The sequence below is a fragment of the Haliotis cracherodii genome, unplaced genomic scaffold (genome assembly GCF_022045235.1).
Source record: "Haliotis cracherodii isolate W230 unplaced genomic scaffold, xgHalCrac1.p SCAF_20, whole genome shotgun sequence".
Lineage (NCBI taxonomy): Eukaryota > Metazoa > Mollusca > Gastropoda > Lepetellida > Haliotidae > Haliotis > Haliotis cracherodii.
The window spans coordinates 16,323,928-16,338,918 of NW_027266276.1; the positions used below are offsets into that span (position 1 = coordinate 16,323,928).

General features: G+C 40.9%; 1 protein-coding gene across 1 annotated transcript in view; it reads left to right on the forward strand.

The window, feature by feature from the left end:
• The first annotated feature begins 5,421 nt into the window (after nt 1-5,421).
• LOC139470365 (ras-related protein Rab-18A-like) overlaps nt 5,422-14,991 on the forward strand; it is a 30,256-nt gene continuing 20,686 nt past the window's right edge. The window contains exons 1-2 of the mRNA XM_071252762.1: nt 5,422-5,605; nt 9,426-9,481. Of these exons, the coding sequence (XP_071108863.1) occupies nt 5,535-5,605; nt 9,426-9,481 (127 nt within the window). The 5' untranslated portion in view covers nt 5,422-5,534. The remainder of the gene's footprint in view (nt 5,606-9,425; nt 9,482-14,991) is intronic.

Consider the following 14,991-nt stretch of genomic DNA (forward strand, 5'->3'; position numbering starts at 1 on the left):
TGGCGGTATAACCAGGGGTGGCATATGACCAGGGTGACATTATAACCAGGGGTAGCAGTATAACCAGGGTGGCAGTATAACCAGGGTGGCATTATAACCAGGGTGGCGTTATAACCAGGGTGGCAGTATAACCAGGGTGGCATTATAAGCAGGGTAGCGTTATAACCAGGGTGGCATTGTAACCTGGGTGGCAGTATAACCAGTGGTGGCAGTATAACCGGTGTTGGCATTATAACCAGGGTGGCAGTATAACCAGGGTGGCATTATAACCAGGGTGGCAGTATAACCAGGGTGGCATTATAAGCAGGGTAGCGTTATAACCAGGGTGACATTGTAACCAGTTGTGGCAGTATAACCAGGGTGGCAGTATAACCAGGGTGGCAGTATAACCAGGGTGACATTGTAACCAGGGTGGCAGTATAACCAGTGGTGGCATTATGACCAGGGTGGCAGTATAACCAGGGTGGCAGTATAACCAGGGTGGCATTATAACCAGGGTGACATTGTAACCAGGGTGGCAGTATAACCAGGGTGGCATTATGACCAGGGTGGCAGTATAACCAGGGTGGCAGTATAACCAGGGTGACATTGTAACCAGGGTGGCAGTATAACCAGGGTGGCATTATGACCAGGGTAGCAGTATAACCAGGGTGACATTATAACCAGGGTGGCAGTATAACCAGGGTGGCATTGTAACCAGGGTGGCAGTATGACCAGGGTGGCATTATAAGCAGGGTAGCGTTATAACCAGGGTGGCATTATAACCAGGGGTGGCAGTATAACCAGGGTGGCATTATAAACAGAGTGGCGTTATAACCAGGGTGGCGTTATAAGCAGGGTGACGTTATAACCAGGGTGACATTATAACGAAGGAGGCAGTATAACCAGGGTGACATTATAAGCAGGGTGACGTTATAACCAGGGTGACATTATAACCAGGGAGGCAGTATAAGCAGGGTGACGTTATAACCAGGGTGGCGTTATAAGCAGGTAGTTATTCAACTGCAAAATTCCATTCTGAGACTAATATGGCATTATAACCAGGGAGAACTGTATGCTCGACGAAACACCTTAAGATTAAGGAAAATTCAATCGCAAATCAAAGTAAACTCTGAACGTTTACGTATAAATATGTATTCCCCCAAACAAAGCATAGTGTTATCTGCTTAAAGGGGCACTGATCTAGAGCAATTTCCCGGGACTGGTTTTTGCCTTTATTATTGTTTTTTCCCCGTGAGTACCCGGGTGATATAGCAGAAATCTAGACTAGTTCGCGACCTGTGCTGCGCCATTCGTATTCATTTTATTGATAATGTAAGGGCGTATGGTCACATTGATCAACAAAATGAAATACAGTTTTGGAAATAATAAGAAAATGTAGGTATCTTTGTGGGTGGCATCGGTAATGGTGACGAAGTTTTGATAAGTCACTTGCTTGGTAATTGTACGATTTTCATTTACACTATTTTGACTTGCAACACAAAGTAAATATTTCACCTGAGCATTGCTTATTTTATCGTGTTTATATTTTTACTGTCAAATGTGCAAAATTTTCACTTAGGAAACTTATTCAACGCCTGAATATTAACAAATTGACTGAAAAATATGTCCATCTGTATTATTATGATAACGAATTCCAAACATTTTTATGTTTAATATCATCACCAAGAGACTGAAAATGTTTGGATTAAAAGTACATTTCTAACTTGTTTGGCTTCTATTCCTAGCATAATTATTCTATTGTGGTGTTTTAAGCCCTTTTGACCGTCTAAATCATTTTTAGTCAATGTGTTAAATAAATGGACAGATTATTCAGTCAAAATGACAGAAATATTTAGACATTTTATAAATTGCCTGTAATATATACACGCTTACAAAGGAAAAGACTTGTGAAAACAAGGTCTATCGCGCATCGAAGAATTTCCCTACCAAGACATAGAGGGACAAGAATGAATCTATACTACAGCAAAAGAAATAAAACAAAATGCAAATATCATAATAACAATCTACCAAAGTTATATGTATAATTTTAGGCAGCTTCCTTGTTCGAGGGATGTATCCGTGAATATCCACATATTAAGATAACAATATCCCACACGTCTGCAGCTGTACAAATAAACTTATTCGATGCCACGTGTCTCTGTAACAATCAAATATATCAAAATATATGTAGCTTTTCGGGGTATTATAACCCGTGTTCGTTTCTCAACTGATCACTTAGTTTGTTTCAGGTGTTTCATATAGGTGTCAAGTCTAAAAGGTCAGCCGAGAAAGCCCACGCGACAACTATTTTCATAATGTCCACGGTTCTTAAAATAAATTCACTGAGTTAGATAACAATGAGCAATCAATCAAGGTAATATCGCGATCGGTTGACCCTTTGAACAAAGTATGTTGTTTTTACATCGTCATCTTACGCCATGATATGAGTGTATTCCCTTTGCTTTAGTTAACCTAGACATGTAAACACTTACTTTTGAGATTTGTGCAAAATAGCAATGATTAATCAATCAACTTATTTTCTGTTAATCCTTTGATGGCTAGGAATGATCCGTTGATTTACGAAACAAGTAAATCAACTGATCATTCATCTCTTGCTGGGCTGCCACGTGCACATTACATAACACACAATTCCCCTCACTTCAACCTGGATTTAGATTGAGTAATTACCCCAGACACAAGAAACGCCAAATTGGTACCTTTATCAGGTAATCTGAGTGGTGCCACCACTAATTTTACCTGTAATAAATTCATTAACTGAGCATCGAGTGAATGACGGCAAATACACAAGTGTAGGGTTATACCAGAAAACGTGGATGACAAGGGAGTACTAATAGTATTATCCACGAAATCCGATAATGCTCTCACTGCAAGGATACTTTTTTATTATTATTGAACTATAACCATCAGGGGTATTTCCAAATATCGACATCCGATGAGCATCTTTTCTCCCAATACCGATTGTCATATCTCTCCCACTTTTGGATGCGATTGTTCGGCAATTGCGATAAGATTTAAACAATGTTTATTTCTAAGAAAAGGGAATGGATTGGTAAACAGGTTCAACCTATTTAAACACCTCTCCCTACAAAGGCCATTTAACAATTAATGAGAGTAAACTGTACATAAAATAATAAATTTAGATTACTTGTACCTACTGTTGCAAATATTATGATGATATACAAGTCACACACAAATACACACATACATATATCGGTACATAAACAAACAGAATTGCGTTTATCTTCGTGCCCAGCTGCATCATCTACGGGGAGGCGACTAAGGGGGTCGGCTGGTAAGGCTGGCAGACATGTTTGAGGCATGTCATTGTATCCCAATACGTCATATAGCTGGAATATAGCTGAGCGCAGCGTTTAACAACAAACAAACGTGGGATTCTTTCTCGGCTGAGGATGTCGATTTTCGAAGACAGCTAATTATCTATCCAAACCCTGTCTGGATGGCCAAACCCTGTCTGGATGGCCAAACCATGTCTGGATGGCCAAACCCTGTCTGGATGGCCAAACCATGTCTGGATGGCCAAACCCTGTCTGGATGGCCAAACCTTGTCTGGATGGCCAAACCATGTCTGGATGGCCAAACCCTGTCTGGATGGCCAAACCTTGTCTGGATGGCCAAACCCTGTCTGAATGGCCAAACCCTGTCTGGATGGCCAAACCCTGTCTGGATGGCCAAACCCTGTCTGGATGGCCAAACCCTGTCTGGATGGCCAAACCTTGTCTGGATGGCCAAACCCTGTCTGGATGGCCAAACCCTGTCTGGATGGCCAAACCTTGTCTGGATGGCCATACCTTGTCTGGATGGCCAAACCCTGTCTGGATGGCCAAACGGTTTGTTGACGGGGTTCTGTGCTTACTGGCACCATTATTCTACATCTCTAAATTGCAAAGAGAAGTGATAAAACAAAGACGTGAAAGTTAAAACATATTTGCTTAAACATGCATAATGTCCCAGTCCATTATTCGGGCTATCCTTACACAACTTAAGCCTCCATATTACTTGGTCTAGTGTGATTTGATCATACATTCGCTCTTCGTTGTTGCTAGCGACTCCATGTTTTGATTCCAACTTGAGTGGATGTGTGCAAATAATAAAAATGAGTTACTTTCATTTAAACATTCGAGACAGCGTACACCCCACAAGACTAACATCTAGTCTCTGAAGTGAACATATTTTATAGAAAAAACAACTGTTAAATTATCTTCAAAAAAACTATGATAGAATGGAGCCCAGAGTCTCTCTTTACTTTGAAACTACAGTAATCTAGATTTTCCCACTACTATTGACATGCATGGGCTGTTTGGATATATTTGTTTCGTGGTCTGTATGACAGGGGCTCATGCCCGGACTGTCGACAATAGCAAAATAATCAGTCCAAATATGTGTCGACAGTCCAAGATGCAGCAGCTCTGACACATGGTCTGTGTAGTTTAACTCGGTAAGTCTATCGGCAGTACCCACGAATCTGAGCATTTGGAAACACAACACCAGCTGCATTGTGAGACGCACGTTCAAAGTCCAACTGGAACACATCAGGAGAAAGTTGAAGTCCTCGAGTCTCTGCAGTCTGTTTCAGGTAGTCAAACACACTTGTGTAGGTCGCTTCTGTTCTGTTTGGGAAGAGTCCATATATCAAGGGTAGCATGTGTCCTCGGAATTCAGCATGGATCGAGTAGATTTGGTCAAAAAGTCGAGGTGAAGACGAAAATGTACTATCTGCAAAGATGACATCTGCTGCACAGAGAAGCTCCAGATTCTGGCTTGTGAAGAACAGCAAAATGTTTCCAGCATCGGACGGTGCAGAAAGTCATCTCCAGCTTCAGTTGTGGCCCACTGATTCTCCAGATTGATGTCTGCATCAAAAGATTAATTTTCCTACTCACATAAGTCAAATATAGTCTTACTTTTCTTAACAATTATTTAAGAAAAATATTCTCTTTAATCCCTTTACTCATTTTACGAACAGTAGCCATCAGTAATCACTAAGAAAGCATTCTCATCAGTTAATTAACACTGTCACGGTTAAGTGACCACACCATGTCGACAGGCCGGGTAATTTATTTTGTCGACGGTTAGCAACAACATATTTTTCATGTGTCGACAGATCGGATGACACCATGACAGGCTACCACCCCAACCATGACAATAATTAGAAACTCTAGATACCATTGTGCATTTTTATGTCTCTGTGTGGAGTTTGCAACAAGCCTAGTCTCAATTTAAGCTGGTTCCCGGCTCCCTATGCGCGTCGTCAACTTGCGCAGCCTATATTGTAATATTGGAGACGGGGCCCAGCTTAAGTCTCAATTTACATCTGTCGTATTAGTACCTCAAATATCAGCCAATGAAAATGAGCGTAACATGTGAGAACCACAAAACTGATGACAAATTGCACACGTGGTATTGTTTACGCCATTTTCGTGAGCTGTGGATCTGTTATTATAAGAAGAACATTCTTTAAATTTAGGACCATCTACACAAGTAACCTGTACGGTTGATAGCGCGTTGCACTAATGGACGAGCAAGAAATCCTCACAACCTTAAAGATACTGATAATAGGTGAAAGCGGAGTTGGAAAGTCAAGGTGAAACCTTTTGTTTTGATTTTGCCAACTTGGCCAGTTACAGCTGTTTTTGCGCATCAACACGGAAAGGGGGTTGTGGGGCCTGTTTCCCTCCTGCATGTCATCCTCACTACGATATACCAGCCCCTTTCATACACGTATTTGTGATGAATATGGTGTGTTACTTCGTTGGTTATTTCTTAAACACTACTTACAGGTTAACTACGGTTTGTTCTTCAGGGTCAGGCGACAGTAGTTAGCCTGTCAAATTGAATACATACGAAACCCATTTATATTGAAAAACAAGAAAAACAGTCAGTGAATGTGCCTTTCCGTACCCCATGGGGAGTACTGCCATAAAACGTTTCAATCAACTAAACATTCCAGAGCTTTCTTTTGTTCACTTTTCAAATTTTGAATTGAGAACTTTGTCAAAATACTTTTCAAGGTGTAACGAGATGTTCTCATATCTTTGTGTAGCAAGTATGAAGATCTGATTTTAATCAGATTGCTTATACAACAATTTGTAATCTTGGCTATGAGACATTATTAAATAATCTCAATGCTGGGATCTGGTGGATTGATGGGAGAGATGTCAGACACCTTCAACGTGTTCTCAGACCATACCTGTCTACTGCCCATTTAATTGCAATATCTGATATAAGAAAATGTGTCTCCCACTTCAGATAACAAGTTCTGATACATATGAATGCTCAATGCCATTCATAATATGCTCTATAGTTAAGCCTTCGAGTCCAAAAGAAATGTCTTGCTTGTCGCTTATTTGAGTATCGCCGCCATTATTCCCACGCTGTTTTTCAAGAAAAGGTGTTGTCAATAAACTATGATTGGCTCTTGATGGAGACAGCCAAAGTTATTCCACTGCATTTGACCAAGTTTCCCATAGCAACTGTGCACATATTCTGCCAATGACCGCTGTCAAATCTAATGTTTCTTTTTGTTCGCATGATAAATGCATTCAGTTTGAATACTGAAGCTATACTACCAATACCCTTTCATTTTAAACCCATTTAATTCATTTTATTCAAATATGTAGGAGGGCCTGATACAGCTTGGTCTAATATGATCGCTTGGCTTGTCCCAATCTGTGAACACATATTTGATGGTTCCAAAGACTTTGGGTAACATGGTTTCTCTGTACCTTATTGTCGAGTTGTCCTGAATGGATACTTACACCATGTACACTACAGATATGTCAGCAAAAATAATGGAATAATGTGAGCCTGTATAGATACAGTCATTATGTAGAGGGGAATGTCCGAGTAACTCTCCATTCCTTAAAAATAATGGAGCAGAGGCCTCGCAGGGGCCGAGGCCCATTATTTTTAAGGAATGGAGAGTTACGAGGATATTCCCCTACTTAAAACTCATCCCTACTTTTACACTTTGACAAAATATTCTGTAGATGAAAATATTTGAAAAATAAACCAGAACTCTTTGTTGTCCGTATTTATACTGCGTGAGTCGACCTTGCGTGATGCACGAGGAATGCGTTCTCTGCCGCTGTTGCACGTGCGCCAAGCTCCGTGGCGAGTTGACATTTACAATGCATGGTACACGGCTCTTCATAATTGTGTTGGGTCCTAAACTAGAATTTATCAATCGCTTGCACATTGTTAACACATGCTGATGGGTTTAATTGGAAATATAGAGCCCCGAACAAGCGATATTGATGTTACCTTATTTGTTTTTTCTCGTCAAAGGTTTATCTAACTATCTATAAATATGAACATTGTTGTGGCTAACATGCTCTAACACAAAATATATACATATTATTTTGAGCTTTTAAGCCTTATGAAAAATTGTGAAAATATTTAATAGTTAATTTCACATTATGCCTTCATGTGCCGCAGTAGCTGAGGTTGACAATTACACGTTTTCAAATCTAATGATGCGGGTTCGAACCCCGCTGGCGACACATGATTTCGGAAAAAAATGAAAATATTCACTTGTAAATAGATGTAAAAAAATAGTTCCGTCTGTTCCAAGTGGAAATTAATTCAAATGTTGCTTCAAGATAATGTACAGTTGACAAGCAACTCTCCATTCCTGAAAAATAATGGAGTGTTCAAACAATGGAATGACGTCACAGATGTGTTTTAATATATTAGATGGAAGGGCACTGGCAGCCCGGACTCAACGTTCACGTAATTCACTGTGCATTTGTTGCAGCCATGATATAGTGGTGTTAGGGTGTTATTACATAAACCACAGGCTATGGGTTGTGAGGTACAATCTGTTTATTCCAGCGTAGTGGAAGAAGGCACTGTGTAATAATAATAAAAATAAACAATATATGTGAATTAAAATCACGCGTCGTGAACCTATCATCATTATGAACTAAGTACATACATGCGCATATATATCATCATATACAGGTATAACACAATAATACATTACACAAGTGACTTTATATGATTACATGTTTACATGTGATGAACAAAGTATCTGTTGACATGAAGACTATAAAAATAACATGGCCTAATAATGAAACAGACCATAGAGTCTGTACACAGAAACCTACCCTGTGGGTGACACGGGAGTGTGTCCACGCACCAAGTAGGCCGACAGCAAACTCGTATAGTTAACCTATATAAGGGATAATACATTGATCAAGGACTACCATTACACTTACTGAAACATATATACATAATAGTGACCACCACAATGAACTTCTACAATTTTACAAACATAACAGGATTGATGATATATCAATATTACATCATAAAGTAAACAGTTACAAAACCATAATTTCTAGCCAGCATATTGACCAGATTAAACATAGAAAACAAACCATATGCACATTCCTACAGGTTAAATGGTAGATTGTGTATATACTTACACTAGGTTGATCATGAACATATTTACACCTATTTTATGCAATGATTTATATTAGACTTTAATTTACAATCTATATAACAACTAATGTATAATAACTAACCTTTGAGTTGTGCAATAATCAAGCAGGTGTGCAATCCTCATTCAGTGATAGTGTGACTGGTTAGTAGTGTGGCGGATGACATGTATATTTGAAAACAGGACCAATCAAGTGAGAAGCTTGGCCTGGGCTATTGTTAAAACACCAAAGACAATGACATGAAAATAGACCAACCCAAATACCCTTATACCCAAAATGTGACCAGCCCTGTGACACAGAACTGTGCAGTAAACATAAAAGCAAGAGACAGACGGACTGACAACGAATTTCAACTTGTATATATATAAACCAATCGTCGTCTGCCGGATCACTAAAACCTGAAATAAGATTAAAATGATTAATTATACATTTATGTACACGACATAATTTAACTAAATTAATCCCTGTTACACATTGTTATGTCTCTTAGTTGTGCCAGAAACCTTTGACAGTGGGTTCGAATCCCAGACTCAGTTGAATACATTCCCTGATTTGATCCATGAAGATCCAGGTTAGAATAAATTTTCAGCAACCAGTGCTTGTCACCTGGTCATAAGAGGCGACTATGCTGGTTATAAGAGGCAACTACAGGATCAGGTGGTCAGACTTGTTATTTAGAGAGTGCTGCATATAGCTGGAATATTGCTGAGTTAGCGTTAAACAGCAAACAAACAAACAAAAAAACATTTCCTGATGTGTTCATAGTTTACTAGTGCTCATGGGTTTTGCTGGTGTGTTAAAATGTCTAACGTCTGCATCACTTGAGCCTTCATACTCTTTTAAGTTGAAATGCCACAATATAACTGAAAATGTGGTCAAGTGGCATTGAACTCAAGTCTCTAAAATATTTTTCTATTAGTTTTTGAAAAGAACAGTTGGATGACATCTGTATTTTTCCTTCAGTCTGCTGCTGCGCTTCACAGATGATACCTTTGACCCTGAACAAGCAGCCACAATTGGTAGGTGTGCAGATTGTGTGTGTGTGTGCAGATTGTGTGTGTGTGTGTGTGTGTGTGTGTGTGTGTGTGTGCGTGCGTTTGTGCGTGCGTGCGTGCGTGTGCGTGTGTGTGTGGAGTTTGTATATGTTGTATGCATGATGTTTTCATTGTTTAGACATGCTAGATATTGTGTATTATGTATGTATAATATTTGGATGAATTTTGTGTTTTATGTGTATATTTGAGTGTGTCATGTATAATCTATGCTTTTATCATGTCTATAGGGCTTTACCTTGACTTACAAAACTGGGGGTCTGGGGGCCCCCCGACAATGAATGTTAGGCTCCTTGCAGGCAGTGTGAGGGTCCTGTAGAGTAAGGATGGTGTAGTGTATTGTACATTTTGATGATAACTTTAGAGCCTGGAATTAATCAATGATTGTGTGGACATAGGACATGATTGATGTATAAAGTAACAGATGCGCTATAGGTACAGTGAATAGTATCATGTGGCCCTCAGGACCCATCATATGTTGTTCTGCATCCATTGTGTATATTAGGGTGTGTCATGAATATTTTGTGTGTGCAGAGCTGCAGATAAGCAGCCTATTTGTGTAAAATAACCCAAACAAATATTCAAAATCCAATTACTTTCAATTAACTTGCGTACAGAAATGCATGCATTAAATGAAAACTAAAATGTATAAAAACAGTGTGCGTAAATACACAATAAAGCTTTCAGCATGCGTACAAAGGAGCTAATTTCCGAAACACAATTACGAGATAATTTACTTTCCGAGTAAAGCCTAGGTATTAGAACAGTATACACCGAAAACATTATTTCATTTTTTTTAAATCTTAAAATCTACACTCTTTTGGGGAAAAACCAAATAGAGTGATGAATAGATGAGTGAAAAAATATTGGTTACCCAATGAAAAATGTAATAACCCAATTAAAATAGAAACCCTAGAGTAAAAACTCAATTGCTCCAAAGTTACCTGGAGCTCTGGTGTGTACTGCATTTATTTTTGAGTGTGTCATATGTATATTTGTGTGGATTTTGTTGGACACAGCAGTTTTGCATGTTAGTGGTGCACCAGTCAATCACATGATCAGTTAAGCGATCATACTAGTTAAATAGATAAAAAAGTAATGTATGTATTCCTAGAAAATTCATTTGACATTAAATAGTGATATGTTGGTCAGATTCTGATGGCAGCGAGCAGTTAACAGTTTGCAACCTCCATCAAGCAGAAGTAGCATTCATTTATAGAGAGTAGGCAATCTCATTAAAATCAGATCTTAGTTCTCGCTACCGCTAAACAAAGATCTGAGGACATCCCATTAGGGCTCACGTCAAAACGACCTTTCATGCAACCAATCAGTGTCGCTTACCAGATCATGAAAGTGAATGCGATTTCTAATCATGCAACCTCGAAACATTAAAACAGGGTATTCCGAACGATAGTTACGGGCTTAACGACTGAATCTAGACCATAAATTAGCCATTTGACAATGTTCTTTTGTTCAGGTTTCAAATTTTTAAGCGAGAATTTGTCAAAATATGTTTCGAAGCATAGTCGCCAATTTGAAATTAGTGGCGAAAAAAGCACGAGAAAGCTGCCTTCTGATTGGCTAATGTTTACTTCTTTTCAGTAATTCCATTGGTCGGTCAGAGTTGACGAAAGGTCGGTCTGATGTGACCCGTAATGGGATGTCCTCAGATGTTTGTTTAGCGGCAGTTCTCTCTCTCTCTCTCTCTCTCTCTCTCTCTCTCTCTCTCTCTCTCTCTCTCTCTCTCTCTTTCTCTCTCTCTCTCTCTCTCTCTCAGAGAAACAGTGCCTTGTGATGGTCCTAAACTTAAGAAAAAGTTGTTTCCGATCATTGGGCAATCAAGTCTACTTCTGTCTGAGAACCATCTGTCACATCATCACCGGAAGTGACATCATGTCTCACCACATTTCTGCTTGACATCGTACAGACATGTTGTGTCTTACTTTGGTCCTCAGTATTTGGCTTTAATTTGTGGTTAGCACCTTGCTTTCATGTTAAATTTATTCTGGGACAGGTGGAGTATATCTTTATCTTATTATTATGCTTGTATTTGTGTAATAATATACATTTATTCCACGTGGAAAAAACATTGTCTTCTTTGCTCACATGGCTTGTTGTTTTCCCTTCATTTTGAATTTGCTGTACATGTCTCATCGAGGCAGTCTTTACAATTTTTAATTGTTGGCTAGGTATGATGTTGTATATTTAATAAATACCTTTCGCCATTAGTGCGACATTAAACTATTATTCCGATTAAAGCCTTGGTTTGTCTATCAGTGTTTACAAGTCTATTGTTCACAATACAATTTCAATTTGCACACATAATTTATGCTTGGGTCACTTGCCTCCACAGTGATGGTTCCAGCTACGCACACATGTACCCTATCTATGCCTTCGGGCGCTGATTGCAGCAACGATGAACACCTTACCGGGTGTATCTATGATTACTACATCTTCAGGGTTCCCCTCCGAACCTGCATTGTCGTCTGTGCAACGGCGCCTCTCATTTTTGCTGCAGTGCCTCCCATGTACGCACAGCCTACAACGCCCTTCATAAATAGCAACTGGATGCAGAACTTCATGCAGTCCATGTGGCAGCAGTATAAGACACAGATGTATCCTGTGCCGGCGCCTGTGTACCAGCCACCTCTCCCACCATCTACCCCAGTGCTGGAGACATCCCAAGATTGAGATTTCTCCAGGCTGACACTTGCACCAGCATTTTAGGCGCTTAAGTTTAGAAAAGATGACTTTCCTATTGACGCCTTTGAAGTGGCTGACCAGTCACATAACTTGGACGAGGACCTTCAGAGGATGACTAGCTCATCCAAGCCAACCATGTTGAAGATCCCAGATGTTAGGAGGTATGCCTTCATTGAGATTGAGCTCAGGCTTTGGTGTCTTCATCCCGGGCCATGGAGCAGGACTTTACTGAGACTAATGCCTTCAACGATCCCTGTAGGTGGGGTACTGGGCATGTTCTGGCAGAACTGGATCTGTCTGGCAGAAGTGTTCATACTAAATGTGCTATCGCCTGGACATAGCAGTGGATCTACCGTTGACTTAGGCTCTACCATCAGCTACTGGGATCCTGCATAGACATCCTGCTCGAGTCATTGAGATTGTACACGTCCCGGCGTTAATAAAAGGGTTTTATTCGCACATCTTTCTAGTACAAAAAAGGACATGGACAAGATGCGGATGATTCACAATTTCACCGTGTTCAATGAGCGCTACCTGGAGCGTCAACCATACTTCCGCCTCACAACCTTAAGACTGCTCAGGACCAGTATCGACTATCCATCTATCTGAAAGCAGGTTTCTCAGGTTCCAGTCCAATGGGGTCCACTACCAACGGGCAGTCCTGCCCTTTGGTATTTCAGTGGCCCTGTGGCTATTGGCACGAATGACCAAGCCAGTAGCTGCCTTCCTACACCTGAGGAACATCCGGTTGGAGTCATACATAGACGACTGTCTCCTGAATAATTCGGACAGGGCTACTCTGGTTCTCCATCGGGACTTTACCAGGCACCTGGGATCGGTGGGCAACGAGGCAAAGTCGGAAATGGTTCCATCTTATCGACTCCAGTTCATATGGGGCCTGTTCCCAAAAGATCAAGACCTATCAGTGCCATGGGACAGATGGCTCAAGATTCTTTGCCATCTGTCGACTGACCTTTGACTACCTGGCACACTTCGCCAGTGGCAAGTGTTGTTGGGATTGCTCACATCAGCCCAAGATTTGACAAACAGAGGTCGCCTACACCTACGCCGAATACAACAGTTCTTGGTGCCTTAAATCAAACGTCAGGACCCGTAGCCATCACTCTACCGTCTGACCCAAGGACTCACTTTTGGTGGACAATGGAGTCGAACATCTTTAGAGGCATTTTCTTATTAAGGCTAACCCCCAACACTACATCTGTTTGGTTCTTTCTGCCTCCTGTACTATTTCCCAGGATGTTACACAAAGTAAAAGCAGCCAAGAGCCTCGCTCTGATTTATGCCCTGGTCGCCGGCGAGTGGGTGGTTTGTAGATCGCAGAAATCTTGCAGAAACAGTCCACTACCCCTGCCAGAGTGCTCAAACCTACTCATCCATCTTCACAGCAGACTACCACACCCAATGCCAGTCAGATTTCATCTGCATGTTGGTTCATCTTAAAGGGCTACTTCGCTCGGGCAGCTAAGGCCATTGCCTTGGCACACCATCCATCTACCCGGGGGCTATATGATGATAAGTGGTGATCACTTGAAACCTTTTGCAAGGTGAAAAATGAGGCGTTAAACAATAAACATACTTGGTGGCTCTTAATTTAGTGTTGGCCATTCCGGAGAATCATAAGATGACGAAGGTTCTGGAACTACAGGCTCTCCTAGGCTCAGTCAGTCTTGAATATCAGAAGGCCAGATTCCGTCCCGCTTGGCATTTGAATGTGGTGCTTCGAGGTTTGCGATGGCCTCCATCCAAGCAACTTCCTGCTTCAACCTCTTCAAGAAAGCAATATTCTCTTGGCCTTAGACACAGCGGCGAGTTTTAGTGGGTTACATGCACTTGATATTACCCAGGTCTGTTTTGAGCATGGTTTGCGGGGAGCGGTTCACCTTGAGCTGTGCTGGGAGTGTATAGCCAAGAATCATCTACAACCATCACCACTCCACCAGTCTCTACGATTGAAGATGTGGAAGAACTCCTCTTGTGCCCTGTATGTGCAATACGATTTTTTTATCAGCCGCTCTAAGACAAGGCATGGTACGCGGAAACAGTTGTTTATTCCTGAGTCCCCGACGTCCATGACAAAAGTCAGTTGCAACACCATATCACTATGATCACGCACAGTCATCCTCCAGGCATACGAAATCGCAAAACTTTATCCACCGAGAGCAAACAATACTCACGAGATCAGAGCAGTTGTCTCAACCATGGCTCTACATAGCAAATGTTATTTCCGAGCAATCATAGATTATGTTTTTGGAGGTCAGACACTGACCAGCCATTATCTAAGAGATGTGAAGACGTCGAAGACGTTTGTAGCTTTGGCCCTTTATATCCCAGCAGGTAACCAACCCCCGATACAAATGATGAACTCCTCCTGTCCGGAGCCAGTCTTACCTGACTCGCACACTGATTTGACATGCCCATTAGGGGGATTATGGGGCATATAGCCTTGGCTCGGTATTTCAGTTTTTAGATTTTAGCTCATTTTATTTCCTTCTTACTGTATTTTTACCTGGACTTATCCTCAACTCTCGTTTTCTCCCCAGTGACAAGATTGAGCAGGTAATACCGATTGGCACTTTACACGCCATGTGGTTCCCTTGACACATGTGTCATATGAAGGGTTTATCCATATTGAGGATTACATCTGAAGGTATGCCCTGATACAGATGCATTAAGGAGTAATGCAGGATAAGTAAAACATTCAGTAAAAGATTTATCCTGCATGACCACGTCTGACGGCCCACCTGGATTCCCAC